General features: G+C 33.5%; 1 protein-coding gene across 2 annotated transcripts in view; it reads right to left on the bottom strand.

Moving 5' to 3' along the window:
- TFPI (tissue factor pathway inhibitor) overlaps positions 1 to 16,720 on the bottom strand; it is a 56,110-nt gene that overhangs the window by 12,481 nt on the left and 26,909 nt on the right. For both annotated transcript variants that reach the window (XM_004576987.3, XM_058664707.1), the window contains exons 3-6: positions 11,919 to 12,116; positions 8,789 to 8,827; positions 4,573 to 4,749; positions 3,867 to 3,947 (exon numbers count right to left, since the gene is read on the bottom strand). In XM_004576987.3, the coding sequence (XP_004577044.3) occupies positions 3,867 to 3,947; positions 4,573 to 4,749; positions 8,789 to 8,827; positions 11,919 to 12,116 (495 nt within the window). The remainder of the gene's footprint in view (positions 1 to 3,866; positions 3,948 to 4,572; positions 4,750 to 8,788; positions 8,828 to 11,918; positions 12,117 to 16,720) is intronic.

Genomic DNA, 16,720 nt, shown 5'->3' on the forward strand with positions numbered 1-16,720 from the left:
GGGAAATTACAAGGTAAAAAATGGAATAATTAAAGCAATAATTCTAAATGTTCTGGATTTAGAGATATTGTAAGGATAAAAAAATCATGCGAATAAACTTCCGTTAACATCAAAGAAACATGCTATCTCTGCATAAAAATAATCTCAAATTATTTTGGATAAGTACATTGAACTATTTGAGTTTTCATACATGCATTTAGTTAGTTCTAGTGTGAGTTATTGCTAAATTCTCATTGTGATTTTGTTGACTACATACTTCAATTGCTAATGCATTCATATGCTCAGATAGCTCATAAGTGCTTGGAATAACAACTTCTCCTGCAAATAGGATCTTATAACAAGTTGTTTTACAGGAAAGAAACTAAGATCTGGGTAGTTATGGCTTGCTCTAGATCACAGGTGTTATAGCAACAGTAATACTATGTGTTCCAAACAAGGATCTAACATTACCCTAGGAGATTTAACTACATTGACTGAATTAATCTCTTAAGGAAATCTGTCAGGTTAACACTAGAGCATGACCAACCTCCTCTGATAGAGGGAAGGTAATGTTCAAAAAAAGTTAAGAAACATCCTGGGATCACACAGCCAGGTAAAAAAAGCTGGGATCTGAACCTGTGTCTTCAGTCTCAGGGATGCTTACCTAGTCTACTACATTGCCAATCAGAGAAAAAGAAGGAGAACCAATTGTGATGTTTTCTTCTGAAGATTATCCACACTACTACACATACTTAGAAACAATACCTTACAATTATTTCTCTCAGATATGTGGGGAGAACAATCACTGCAACTTTAATTCATCTATCCGTTCTGAAAATCATACTCGTTCATGGTTGGGGTTGTTTAAAAATTACTTTTTAAAATCTTGTTGAGGAAAAAAACTAAATCCCTGAGGTCCTCTGTGTAACTTGTTAATCTTGATGTATGGATATAAAAATAAATAAGCCTCTGTTGTGTTTAATATGTGTCTAAGTATCTGTAGTCAAGAAAACTCATTGGAAAAAATATATTCTTAAACTCATTTATAATATTCTAATAATTGAGAATAAATACCAAGTTAGAAAAATAATTTATCACACCAAGCCATTTTCTGCTAGCTAATAAACATTGAACATGACTTTTATAATGCTTTCCTAATATTACCCTCAACAAATATTAGCACTTATTTTATAAATATTTCACTCAATGAATAATAACTAAATTTTACATTATTCAAATACTCTACATGGGGATTGATTCTTAATATAAAGAATTTTAAGAGTACTATTTTATGTTGTGGGACACATTATTATTCCTGTACATTGAACTGAAACCTTAATTAATTGCATCATTTTATAAGACACTGATAAATGCAGACTTACATAGTTAATATAATTCTAAAATATGAAGCTTTTACATACAGTTTAATCTTCTAAAATTGAAATATATTCATAAAATTGCTAGCAAATATATAGGTGCAATTAGTGTTGAGCTGAACAATTAAAGAGGTTTTTACAGATCTCCTCAGACCTCTTAGACAGCATGGGTAAAGGATTATACAGGTTTTAGGCAGTACTGAGGGACCGATATCCTGTTCAGGGTGTATCAATAACCATGCAAGTTAGAAGAATGAAGGCATAGCTTCATTTCCAACCCCTATGTGTCAGAAAAGTTATAAAAGATGAATATATTATATAGTTAAGGAAGAAAAACTGTTATAGCATTAAAGATTTGGGGCCAGATATATAAAATTAAAAATTAAGATGGTTTCATGGGAAATGAAATTTTGCTCTAATTTTCAATTACATTTCTACATAACATAATCTCTTTACTGCCTATTATTTAAGTAAACACCATTAATATTTCCTTTTCAATTTGTGTTATTGCTATTTCTTCTCTCAGTTAATAATTTATTCTTATAATCATGCAATTATTTATTATATTTTTCAATATTCATCTGCCTAAAAAGTTAGAAAATGAATACATCAGAAAGTATTCAAGCTTCATGAATTCTATTTTCTTACAATTTCGCCGTTTCCCTCTATGTGAGTAATACCTTGCCAAAACACATGAAACTTATCCCTCAAAAACTTAGAGACCAAGTCATCCCTTTCCCTACTCTACTTATTTTAGAGACAACTGACCAAAGATCTCTCATGAATTAATAAAATAATTCAAATAAGAATATTGAAATATTTAAAAACCAATTCCAGGCATTAATTTTTAATTATTGTAGCATGTAGATCTACAATTACTTGGTATTCTAAATGTTTTACATATTTTGTAACAGTAAGATTTATCATGCTTTTGAACATGTGGCATTTCGGTGGATAGAGCAAAATGTCTTTGAAAGGCATGGAGCTATGAAGACATAAAGAAAGAATGCAATGAAAACATTTAGTGTAACGCATAAAAATAGGTACAAAAAGACAATTGTTATTATAAGTGGTGTTTCAAAATTAGATTTAAATTCATCTAGTATGGAAAGTTTACATTCTTCATATGGCATTTTCAAGTGTGATTAAGACACTGTTTGAATACTACATTTTAGGAAATTTACTAATTCCTTAAACAACCATTAAATTTTGAAGATCTCATAAAAATTTAACAGGCAAATACGTGTACTTTAGGTTTAACTCCTTAGTATTTGCTGCTTAGACTGGGTAAAAGGGTGTGCAGGGTCTGGAGTAGGCAGGACTGAAGGGTGAGGAGCAAATACAAGTAGTTCTCTTTCATATGGTAGTATTCCAAATCTAGAGCATACACGATGCTCCCTGTTAGACTCCAAGTGTCCTTACATTGTGAAATCCTTTCATAAATATGCTTCAAATTCTCTTTGTGACTTCTTAAGCGGTGGAACTCAGGATTGCAGCAAACATCACTGATGACTATGTCACCGAAATATTAAGCTTGGGCATTCAGAGTCCTCATTCTATGTGAGGCATAGCCAACATTTCCAGAATTTTAGAGCCGTATGGACAGAATATTTGCTTACTTGATAAATTGTTGTGAATTGGCAATGCTCAAAAATATCTCAATTCCAAATACCACCTGATTCTGATACAAAACCAGTATGAAGAATTCCTATACCAAACACCAAACGTTTTTAATCTTAAAAATTGCTATTTTTATAGTCGTAGAACTCCTTGAACTCGCATAAAGTTTGCATGTGAAGCAGTCACACGAATTACTTCTGCACAAATCTCTCATTTTTGAATGAACGCAGGGTAGACCTCTTATTTAAATTGTAAATTTCCAAATTTTGAGTTGTTTCTAACTGCTCAGTTATGTGTGGTTTCTGTTTATGGATATCAATTTGTTCCCAGCTAGGCATTTTTTTGTGGGGATATTTCCTAACTGTTTATTTAGATGTGATAAATATGTTGACAAGGTAGAACCCAGAGAGGAATCCTACAGAAACCCAAAAGAAAATCCAGCCACTGGGATTTCTAATGTGCCATGGCACTGATACCAGAGAACTTGTCCAGTGCCAAGCCCGGGTTAAAAGCATTTTGGATTGGCTGTGACGTGCTTCTGCCAGGAAAATGATTTATCATCACACACTGAGCTGATAATTCCTAGTACTATTTTGTAAGATGAATTCGGCATGGAGTTAAATATCAAATGAAATTTTTCATGTGATACGTAATCAAAAGCCTACTTCAAAGCATACCTTAATAGAGATTAAGAAATGAACCACTTATATGAGATTAAGTATATTAGAGACTGTGAGTCTCTGTATATCAACATACCCAACCAACCCAACATACCCACTATCAAATAGCAAAATGGGTTTACACTATTTTACATGTACGTTAAAATATTCCACTTCTATTATTATCATAATAATATGTTTCTGGAAACAGTAATGACAATGAGATCCTTACCCCAAAGTCTGGAAGCCTTGGTTGGCTGGGGGCCCAAGGTGTCATTCACAGCACTGATTTCATTTCTTTGAACTGTGTTATCTTTTTCCACCAGGAAATCATTCATTGAAAATATAGAAAAAATTAAAATATGAAAACATTATTGAGTTCACATATTTGCGCAAAGAGGTATTGTAAAGAGTGCTGTTAAGCAAAATAAACATCTACTACAGTTTTTCAAATTGCTTTGCTAAATCAAAAAACAGTGAATTTTAAACATGAATTTTGAAATGAGATTTCCATTAGTAATTTGTAGCTCTTTATAAAAAAATATTAGTGTATAAATCGACCCTTTAATTGTATAGGCAGTTTAAATTGATTTTACGTGGTAGGATCCAAGTAACTCTTGGCACTCAAATATTTGTAAGAAAAAGAGATATCAGCTGTCATATATTTCAAAATTATACAGTACTCTAAGGAAGCAAAAGGAGATAATGCATCATATAAATAATATTAGATTTTTGAAAATAATTCCCATTATAGTTAAATTTCTTAATTCTGTATCCTTTACCCTAACATGGGGACAAATGACTTTTAGATCTAATGAATAAAATAAAATCTTAATTTGCACAATGATAACAAAACACGAGTTTATTTGAAATCCTCTGACATGCCTTAATTTTCAAAAGTCTATAAATGGACAAAGAAAAGATGGAAATGAACTTACCTGGATCCTCACAGGTGCTCTTGCATTCTTCCAAAGACTCAAAGTTGTTTAGATTGCCAAGGCACCCACCGTACTTGAAACGTTCACACTGTTTAGACTGATTGTTGTAAAAATACCTGGTAATATAACCCCGACAGATACCAGGATCTTCTTCCAAAAAGCAGAAATCTGGCTTTCCTAAAAATCATAAAAATGTCAGAAATCCATGGTATTTTTGGTAAATAATTTGTTTTACTTTACATGTAGCTATATATTTAACAGTGAACATGAAAATTTAAGGTTAAGAAAAACATGACTTCAGAGATACCTAAAGAGCATATCTATGGTGTTACTTAGAATTGGCATTCAAGTTTTAAATTTCTCATAGCAAGTAGGGAATCAGCTATTAATTTCATATTGACTGAAAATATAAAAGATGTAGGGTTATTGTATTATGAACCACCCTTGATTTGAAGGTACACATTATGACAAAACTTGCTTTAATTATTTTTATTGAGGTTATGCACACTAACATTTAGGAAAGGCTTTTGAATATTTAATGCGATTGAGACATGGGAGTGTATTATGGGCAGCAGAATAAGTTAAACTTTTAAATTGGAAATGAAAAGTTTCCATGGCTATTCTCAGAAATTCCTGAATTCTTACACCAAAATTAATAACTGTATGAGGTATGACATCCTTCCATGCTGTGCCTTTGTTGTTGTTGTTGTTGGAGTGTCTCCAACAGTGCAGAGGGAGAAAGGAAATATACATTCAGGAATGGAAGAGGCTTCTGCAAAAAAGTGTCATATCCTTTTTTGATGATGTTCCAGGCAGGCTTAAGACAGCTGTCACAAACATTGACCACTGCGATCTCCATTACAGCCTGGTCCATCTGAATGCTATGAGAGCAGAACTAAACTGATTTTTTTTTAACTTTATGATTTAAAGGCAAATCAGGTTTGATGTTGTGGAAACAAAGCTCCCAATGTCTCCATTTGTTTCCCCTGCAACTATACTATCACAGTGTCAAAAAATGAACTGTGATATCCTTTTCACATTAAAGCTGTTTTGCTCTAATGTCTCAGAGAAACAATATCCATACATGCTTTAGTACAAAAACAACATATAGGGGTGGGCATTTGTACTGGCAGTTAAGACACATATAAGCATTCTTGGGTGTGATAGCTGCCCTGGCTTTTGACTAGTGTTTCTTGCAAGAAAAACCATGGTAGGCAGCCATAATGGTTCAAATAACTTGGGTTTTTGCCATTCACATGGTGGAATTGAAATACAGTTCCCAGGGGAGTTTGCCAAAGAGTGGGAGCTCTATCTATGACTCAAATAAATTTAAAAAATGTATTTAATAGTGTGCGATGATTTTCCCCCGTTCTGTTTTTTTTCTCTCTCCAGAATTTTTTTAAACTCATATATACATCTTTAACAAGTTCATGGAACATGAATGTTATGCGAAACTATGAACTACAAAATTATTTGTACAAAAATGCACTTATTTTTAGTTTCATTTTTCATGGACCTTTTTCCTTTTTTTAAAAAATTTTTTTCATGATACTTTTTATAGGCACAAGAATTTCCCCTTTCTATCCTGCCCCCACTACCATTTCCACATGCTTTTTAAAGTTCTCTTATGATTACGGAATTGTGAAATCTAACTAACTGTAGTAATTATTTTTATAATGAGAGAGCCTAACAGTATCTCCTAGAATTTCTCAATAAGTAAATGACCAGTAATTATAGATACCATGTTATATAATAGATCTCTTCAACTGATTCCTTCTGCTTGTTTCACAATCATCTCCCTGGCCAATCCTCCCATACAATCTGACTCTCCGACAATCACTATTCTACCATTATTTTTTAAATGAAATTGATTTTTAAAAAGTTTGCAGATCAGAGCATGTTGTATTTGTTCTTTTGTGATTGGCTTATTTTATTTAACCGAATGCCCCCCAGGTTCATTTGCATTGCTGCTAAATATGACCTCAATAATATGATGCTAGGATTTTCTGCCATTGCCTGTGCCTACAATGCCACGGCGCATGTAGCTTGAATAATGTTGAACTTGTAATTGCTGCTGGAGGACTGCATTGTTACAATAATATGGCACTGGAATTATGTGAGGGGAAGATGGGGAAGAAGGAGGAAGGAAAGGGGAAATCCCTACACCTACAAAATAGTATCATGGAAAAGAGTAAAAGTAATGTTAAAAAGAGTTTTATACTGTGGCTGAATGGTATTTTATTGTACATACATGTTTTCTTAATTTATCCTCTGATAAACACTCTGGTTGATCCCATCTCTTGATGTTGTGAATGATGCTTCAATAAACTTGGAGTGTGGATTTTTTTTTTTCATATATTGACTTCAGCTCCTTCATGCACCTACTCTGTTGTGGGATTGCTGGGCCACATGGTATTTCTGTTTTTAATTTTTTGAGGACTATCCATATTGGTTTTCATAATGGCTGTTCAAATGACACTTCCACCAACAATTCTCTAGTGCTCCCTTAGTACCATTTCCTTACCAGCACGAGTTGTGTATTATTGTTAGGCAGTAACAAACCTCACTTTAGTAAGGTAATTTCTAATTGTTTTGATTTGCTTTTCTTGTTTTTTTTTTTTTAAAGTGAATGTTACTCCTGGTATATAATATATGGGAGAATTAAAAGATATATTTAACAATTGAATTTTTACAAAATGAATTTGATGACTGTCATTTTTATTTTAGTCTTAGAAGGAAATTTTTATGATATTTAAGATATCAGCTTAACACATAGCATATGAACTTTATGCTTTAACAATGAATGAATAAACGTATTGTGTATAAACAATAGAATATAATGACATGTAATTAAGATTATACAACTGAACTTATTTATATGAAGTCTTATTATAGGGCTGAATTTATTTTGGGACAGGGTAAAAAAATACAAGCTTGCAACATAATTCTTCCCAGGGCTGTAACTTAAAGTATAGTTATAAATAAAGAAATCAACTTTTAATAAAATGATATGCTTATGAGTTTTTAGATATAACCTATGCTGTCAACGGGTACTAAGTGAAAATTGAATGGACAAGTCATTGAATTCTGAATTATCAAATATGTATTTTATAGTATTATTTTACAGCAGGATTTTTTCCTAATTTCTATAAAGAAAGTTTTTATTGATATATACCTTTGTAAAACTATCTTTGATTTGCTACACAAAAACCCCCTTTTACATTATGGTTTGCTTCTCAGTTGTGAATTTCCTTAAAGGCAATTCTGTATAGTTTTGTCAAGGTTAATTCAATATTTACAGGAAGATTTTTTTAAATATAAATTAATATCTATACAAATGCCCACTTATGTTGTAGCATAAAAATCATTAGTAAATTTGTTTTATTAACTTTGCTTCAAAAGTCACAGGCCAATGAATAAATGTGAAGATCATAAAAATTTTCAAATATTCAAAAATTTTCAAGTATTTTCTACACAACTTAATCAACATAGAAAAAATTAAAATTACTTTGAATTTTGAACTCTTTTATTTCTTGGCTTTAATAACTACATTTTTTTGTTTATTTTTTCCATTCATTTATGTGTCATCATGATCACTGTATTAAATATGCATTTAGACCTTTATTAAAAGGGTGTTGGTTTTCTTGACCTGTTGCTAACATTTTTCTTTGAACTGATAAGATAAGCTCACTAAAAATTACTTACTTTAGTAAAAATAATAAGTGGAAAAACTGTCACAGAGTTAAACAAGTGTGAGCAAATACTAAGTAATACACACATGCAGCTGTTTATTATTAAACGCCTCCACTCTCTCTGGCTTATGGAACTAATGAGAATTCTAAGGTATACATTCATTCAGGGGGAATTTTGGATGAAATTTGCAAATGCCGTGCAATGTTGAGATTAAAGGATTAGGAGAACCAAAGTTACATTAGCATCATCTTAATTACCACCTGGAAGACTTAAAATATGTATGACACCGGACTCTGCATGATCTAAAACTAAACATTTCCCTGCGATAGAATGTGAATAAGTATAATGCTTAAGGACTTCCCATCAAAGCACAAGCATATTGTTTCTAATTTTAATTATATTTTCTGAAAAAAATCATTTAGAAGATTGTATAAAGGTATGATCAACCTTACTCTACAGAACCCCAAGATTTGAATATCTAGCTGCCTTATATAAATGCTAACGATTTACAAGTAATGATCACCTTTTTGCAATGTCAGTTTTGTAGTCATCTTTGAATAATCTGCAATAAAAACAATACTTTTGTTAATTTTAGCAGCTCATAAAGCAGAACTCTAAATCTCAATTTAACAAGCAAACTAAGACAATGTATTCATTTACCATTAAAATTATTCTTATAAAAATGTTTAAATAAATGAACTTTCCATAAAATTCTCCTGATAGTAACCACATAATCATGTAATAATAATATAATAATGTTTCAAATGGTTTAAGCATTTTCTAACATACTTGCATAAATGTTAATTCACAGTAATTAAGCTTGTTCAGAATATCTGAAATTAAAAGGGTTATTTAAGATAATGTGCATGAGGACACTCATTCAAACAGCCTACCTGAGATATAAAAGCAGATAATTTCCAGAGAGGCTTGGGAGTCTAGGATTACCTTCTTTCTGATTTCTTCCCTGACCTCATGGTCTCCATGTAATCACAGCCAGGTGCAGAAGAGAAATGAAGCAGAAAGCATCTGGGATGCAGTATTTGGCTTAAAATTATAGAATTAATGAAATTGCTCCCCTCAAAAATTAGAATGCTAGTCATCTTTGTCCTAGTATATTTCAAGTTGAAGCCTAATTTCTAATTTAAATAGTAATTAGTTAAAATTGATTTAACAAATATATGAAATTACAGCTTCATCACATAAACATTAGCAAAGTTTAATTGAATTATATTGTTCTGTCATGTAATCATTTGTTCTACGTTAAAAAATTAATCAAGGGAGATGCAGCTAATTGTATGTCCATCAGAAAGACAAAAAAGGAGAAAGAACAGGATTAAGGTAATATGCTTCATCAGCCACTGGCTCACCATTTCTCCTTAAGAACATCATTACTATTTTTCTTTAAAAAGAAAATATCTAGGAAGTGTGAGTTGGACGAATTTCCTTGAATTGGAATGTGTCTATTTAGTAGTTTTTTTAAAAAAATATGTATCTTTCTATATGTTCATACATACACACATATGTATAAATTCATTTATATGTATTTTTAGTAATTTTATATTTCAAATATTGAGAAAAATATATGCTTTTTTTTTCTGTAACTGGTCAATCCCATATTAAGATCTCCTAACTAGCTAGTGAGTTTTCTCTATACTATTCCATCAAATTATAAATTTTGATATATAAAATCTAAAATATTTTGTCTTCAAAATATTCTTCTTAAGCACTTTATCCTCATGTATTAAACATTAATTGCTGGGAATGATGATATAAGAAATATGCATTTACTAAGTTTTGGTAATTATCTTAGATAATAATTTAATATGGATTGCATTTAATATTTATTATTAAACATTAAAGCATGAACAAATGTAAGTTTTCAAAGAATTACTAAATTGGAAATTGTCTAACACACTTTCATTACTCATTAAAATTGTTAACAAATTGTATAATCTAGGACATTTTAGTAGCTTGAAGTAATTTTATTATTTCAGACTCTTACTGGATAAACTCAGCCTAACACATTTTACATGATTGTACATGGACAGTATACAGGAATCTTCAGTGATTTTCCATCAGCTCAGGAGCGCACAGCAAAGCATGTTACAGAATCACAGGGCAAAGTTATTTTTTCAGCACACTGAGAGTTTCCCCATAAGACAAAGACATCATGAGGCCAAGGCTGTTTAGTACAGCTCTTCTGGAAACTGAAATTGAAAAGAAGGAGAGGAGGATTAAGGAGGAGATGTAGGGAGAGAGGAGGAGAGGGAAAGAGGGAAGGGAGGGGAGAGGAAAAGGGAGACAAAAGAAGGAAAGAAAAGGTAGAAAGTTTCAAGAAAGAAAAACAAGCCATTGGCGTGTAGCTAGCTAAAGGTATCATCTCTATAACAATACAGTTCACTCAGACAGCTCGGGAACACAGTGTGGGGGAATACTGGACTAAAAATAGGAACCAATTACCTGAGATGGTTAATGTCCCTTTTATCACTGTCATTGCTACTGTCCATAAATGACGAAGATCTAGTTCTCACTGTACCTACATTAGGGCCTTGGGATACAAGAATGGACTCAACAAAATGACAATCTCCTACATTGCTGGGGGACACTCCAGCAGCAGCATAAAGGACTTGGGAAGTTTTACGAAAGACATCCATTGTGAAACTGGAGGGAAGACAGAGAGGAGGGGAGGGAACTTGGGGGAAGGGGAAAGGAGACTCCAGTGCCAACTAAAAAAACAATAAATAACAAAACAATAAATAAACAAATAGTTAGATAAATAAATAAATAAAAATAAAAACCATGGGGAAAAAACCTTGAATGTTCTCTCCACTAAAATAGCTCACAATTTAGCAGAATAAACTGAAATACACATTTAAAGTTTTTATCAGTAATTGGAACTTATCCAAATGAGGCGAGGTAAAACCACAAACACTGTTGTAATTTTTCATTATTAGTAAAAATATTAAATTTTATTAACATCAAGAAGAATGCTTCTGATAAATTTAATCGTTTGGAAGAGGGTTAGGATGTGCTTTTAAACCTGTTAGCTATAAAATGAGAAAAGTTGGCTTCAGTAAAGTTTGCTTGTATCGGCAAGCATATTTTCTTTACTTGGTATTACTCCAAGATACCAATTAGAACAACCGGAATTTCATATATGTATTTCTACTCTCTGATGCAATAGTAGTTTTTAATTAGGAGCTATAAAACCTCAACATGAAATCTCACATTCATCATCTTGGGAGAGGACATCAATGAGATCATGACACTCTAAGGGAACAACCAAGTCCACGTGACTGACAATTGTTTGCTGCCAACTCATAGCAACCCAGGGAAGCTGAACTACATTCACCTCATTACCACTCCAAAGCTCCGCTCTGAACTGGAAAAGATTTTTTGGCAATGAAAGGCTTCATTTCATGCTAAATTAGAAAAACAAACAAACAAACAACAACAACAAAATACCCTGAAAAACAATTCTCAAACATGAAATCTCCAGGCATGGAATGAGGAAGATTCCTCGGAAATATTAAAATATTAGGACATTCTGGGTTTTTTTTTTAAGTGCATTACTTATCCTAAAGTAGTCAAATCTAAGATTAGACCCAATAACCCTGATTTTTCCTGGGCGAAATAAATTTGTGGATATCTACCTCTTACACAGTTTTCTTTGCATTCTTCCAGAGTGACGAATCGATTCTCATTCCCTTCACATCCTCCATATATAAATTCTTCACACTGGTGAGTGAGCATATTGAAAAAGTATCTCTTTATAAATGCTCTGCAGGGGCCATCATCAACCTTCATTGCACAAAATGTCTGCACCGGCTTCAGTGGTGGCAATTTCATATCTACAAGATAAAAATAAAAACACTGTGTGTAATTTTCTACTAAGAGCATAATGATGTTCTTTATACCATTTTAATTCCCTTTTAAATATGTCCTAAATTTAAGAGAAATCCAACTAGAAAAGGTAAAAAGCTAACATCAATAAATGAGACACATCTTGCCAACTAAGAAACTTTAGTAGTAATAATTAACCGTTAAAACAGATATGTCATATACTTAACTAGACTCTTAATGATTATTTTTTCAATCCATACTAGTTGATTGATTTGGAATGAAATTGTAGTGATCAGTTAAACTCACTCAATTGGGTCGGTTCATGTTTCAAATAAATAGAGGCCTCTTCATTTAATTTAGCAGGATTTAGATATAGACACTAAGGCAAATTGAGTTCTTCCTAATTCAAGTTCATGTCACGTTTTAAAAGCAAAAATATGCTCAAATTTACATATAAAATATATATTTTACAGTAACTATTTCTATAATTACTAAAATGCAATTGTTTGATGTTACAAAAAGAATATACTACACAGTGCATTCTTTCATTTTTCAAAATAGTCAGATCTAAGATTTGACCCAATAACCCTGAGTTCTCTTGGGCAAAATAAATTTGTGAATACCTACCTCTTACACAGTTTTCTTTGCATTCTTTGCATTTTCTTTGCATTAAGATTTTTCATAAAATGAAAGAATGCACTATTATAAAAAAAGTGGAGAGAATATCTTCAATAGAATGGGCTTATTATTTTTAAGCTAAGTTACAGATTTTTCTCTAAATATTCAGTTACTTATTTTGGTTGCAGGAATTTGTCCCCTTTGGGGATATGCTCTTAGAGAAAACAGAATTTGACTTTTAAAACTTGAACTTCTCAAGTCCTGCAGTGTTAATAGAGATCTGGTTTTATATGACTTGCATTTGTTTACATGTTCTACTGATAAATTATGTTGTAGTTGCTTGGGTAGGAGACAGTTGAGGGCAAATATAGAATTTCGATTAGGTGCAGTAACTTCAAGAAATATCAATGCACACACTGACAAGATTTAAGCTTATATTTTATTATTCAAAAATGAGAAGAGTCAATTTAAGGTAATTTCACTACAAAACACATTACTATATGCACATTAGTTATCAAGAGTTACTCATTCTTCAGTATATGTGTATATATGTGGATATAGAGTATATATATGTACAGTGTGTATATATATACTTTAGGATGTCATATTTTAACAGTGAACATATTACAGTTGTCTACTAACAAAAATAACAAAAGAGAAAATGTGATTGATACAATCAGAAGAATAATGAATTCTGCATGGTGGTGCTGCAAATTAATGTTCCACTTGCTACACAACATTCCATATAGGTGCCGATTCATATCCCATCACTCCACTTCCAATTCAGCTCTCTACTTATGACCTATAAAACAAGAAAGAATGTCTCAAGTCTTTTGGCCCCTGTACCCACGTGGGAGAGCTTTGGATTAGCTCAGTTCCAGCCACTGCAGCTATTTGATGGAGTGAATCAGCAGATGGAAGACTTCATATTTCTACCCTTCTCTGTAAAATCTGCCTTTCAAAAACAGAAATTATAATGGTAAAAAAATTCTACTTAGTATTCCTCAAGAATTTTCTTTTTATTGAGGTTATACATTTTCTACTTCTTTGGAAAGTGATTATGACTTACTTATGAGGAATAAGACTTTTATTGTTTTTTAAAAACTTATTTATTTTTACTGGAAAGGCAGATATACAGAGAGGAAGATCCTCTGTCTGCTGATTTACTCCCTAAGCGGCCGCAGTGGCTGGAGCTGAGCCAATCTGAAGCCAGGAGCCAGGAACCAGGAGCCAGGAGTCCCCTTCAGGTCTCCCACGTGGGTGCAGGGTCCCAAGGCCCTGTCCCGTGCTGAGCTGCCCTCCTAGGCCACAATCAGGGAGCTGGATGGGAAGTGGGGGCTCTGGAATTAGAACCAGCACCCAAATGGGATCCCAGGGTGTACAAGGCGAGGATTTTAGCCACTAGGCTACTACAACAGGCCTGAGAGTGACTTCTCAATAATCTAAATCAATTTCTCCCCTAGGGAGCAGAATATTCTAGTAAATGGATCCTAATTATTGTAAGTCTTCACAACAATGTCTTAACACACTGTAAAACAATTTACTTTGAAGAAATGCAAATTGATGTCACTTTAGTATTTCAGCCAAAGAATTTTTTTAAAAAAGAATTTTTAAAATGTAACACTAGGAAAAGTTTTTTTTTTTTTTTAAATTGGAAAGGCAGATATACAGAGAAGAGGAGAGACAGAGAGGAAGATATTCCGTCCGATGATTCACTCCCCAAGTGACTGCAACAGCCGGTGCTGCTCTGATCCAAAGCCATGATCCAGGAATTTCTTCCAGATCTCCCACGCAGGTGCAGAGTTTCAAGGCTTTGGGCCGTCCTCAACTGCTTTCCCAGGCCACAAGCAGGGAGCTGGATGGGAAGCGGGGCCGCCGGGATTAGAACTGGCGACCATATGGGATCCCAGCATGTGCAAGGCGGGGACTTTAACCACTACACTATCACGCTGGGCCCGGAAAAGTTTTTTGATGAGTGAAAAGTTCTTTTGTAAATAAATTTCTTTTATTTGATTTTTAAAGATTTATTTATTTTTATTGGAAAGGCAGATACAGAGAGAGGAGAGACAGAGAGGAAGATCTTCCATCTGATGATTCACTGGCCAAATGTCTGCAATGGCCCGAACTGAAGCCCAGAGCCAAGAGCCACTTCCAGGTCTCCCACATGGGTGCAGGGTTTCAAGGCCTTGGGCTGTTCTCTACTGCTTTCTCAGACCACAAGCAGAGAGCTGGAAGGGAAGCAGGGCTGCCGGGATTAGAACTGGCACCCATATGGGATCCTGGCGCATGCAAGGTGAGGACCTTAGCCACCAGGCTACAGTTCCCAGCCCTTCATTTTTATTTTTAAGGATTTATTTATTTGAAAAGTCTGGGCTGGCTTTGGTCACAGCAAGGAATCTTATGTGACATTTTTAGAAAAATACATACATTATGAAATTTGAATTCATTAAGTTTGCCAAGTCTTTTCAACCATTAATATTTTATTACAATTATTTATATGAATTAACATGAAGTATGGCCATATTTAAGGAACATTAGAACACTCTGTTAACAAAGTGATTTTAGCATAATTGCTGATTTTTTATGAGTCACGCAGCGCCTTAGTGAAGCAGATTGAGATATCCACCTGCCTTCTGCAAGCACCAGATCAAGTCCTGGCAGCCCCACTTCAGTGTAGATCACCACCTAGGTTAGAAAGCAGCCGTCCTGCTACAAGCTTTGAGAAGCGCAGATGGGACTTCTGTCTTCTGACTTCTGTGAAGCCATTTGGGTGGTTGATTTTCTCTTTCTCTCTCTCTCTCCCTCTCTCTCTCTCTCTCTCTCTCTCTCTTTCTTACAGGGTCTTTAAATAGAAAACCTATTTTTAAAGAGTGGTACTTGCAGTCTTGGAAGGCTTAAAAACTAACTTTCTGGGCCCGGCGGCGTGGTGGCTTAGCGGCTAAAAGTCCTCGCCTTGAACGCCCCGGGATCCCATATGGGCGCCGGTTCTAATCCCAACAGCTCCACTTCCCATCCAGCTCCCTGCTTGTGGCCTGGGAAAGCAGTCGAGGACAGCCCAATGCATTGGGACCCTGCACCCGCATGGGAGACCCGGAGGAGGTTCCTGGTTCCTGGCTTTGGATCGGGGAGTGAATCATCGGACGGAATATCTTCCTCTCTGTTTCTCCTCCTCTCTGTATATCTGACTTCGTAATAAAATAAATAAATCTTTAAAAAAAACCAAAAAAACAAAACTAACTTTCTATACATAAGTTCACATGATGTGTTTTATACCTCAGATACTAAGACACCTTCAATTTTAATTTGTATTACCTTGTAATATATAATTTGCTATTTAATTTATTTGGTAATAAAATTTACTTTTTTTCAATTTAAATAAATTGAGCTGATGAAAATGACAGAATGGTGCGTTTCACAAACCCCAAACTTGGTAATGTAGAATTAAAATGCAACAGAGATATATTATGTTACAGAGCAAACTACAGCACCAAATACATTTGTCCATCAACTGGTTAATCAGCAAGTTATAATAATCAAAGCCTTTAAAGTAGGATTTTATAGACTTCTGTATTTGCATTTTTCAACTTCCTCAGAGGTTATATTGAATTGACAACATGTATTTTTAATTTATAAATAGCTTTTATAAATATTTTATAAATATAATTTTATAAATCATTGTTGTCAAAACTATAAGACCTGTAAATCCTATCAATATGTAAATATGTGCACCTGTCTTTATCAATGTGCTAAGAAATATTAGTTAATATGCAAAGATTTAATATTTCCGTTTTGCTCATCCAATATTTGCTTACTTTTACTTCAAAAGAGTGACACAGAAAGAGACAAAGACAAATCAATGTTATATGTTCAGGTTCATTTCCCAAATGTCAATAACATCTCAGATTAGCCAGGCTAAAGTTAAGAGCCAGGAACTCACTTTGGGTCTACCAAGTGAGTGGCATGCCCAAGACACTGAGCCAACTTCTGCTGCTGC

This window comes from Ochotona princeps, chromosome 5, assembly GCF_030435755.1.
Source record: "Ochotona princeps isolate mOchPri1 chromosome 5, mOchPri1.hap1, whole genome shotgun sequence".
Taxonomy (NCBI): domain Eukaryota; kingdom Metazoa; phylum Chordata; class Mammalia; order Lagomorpha; family Ochotonidae; genus Ochotona; species Ochotona princeps.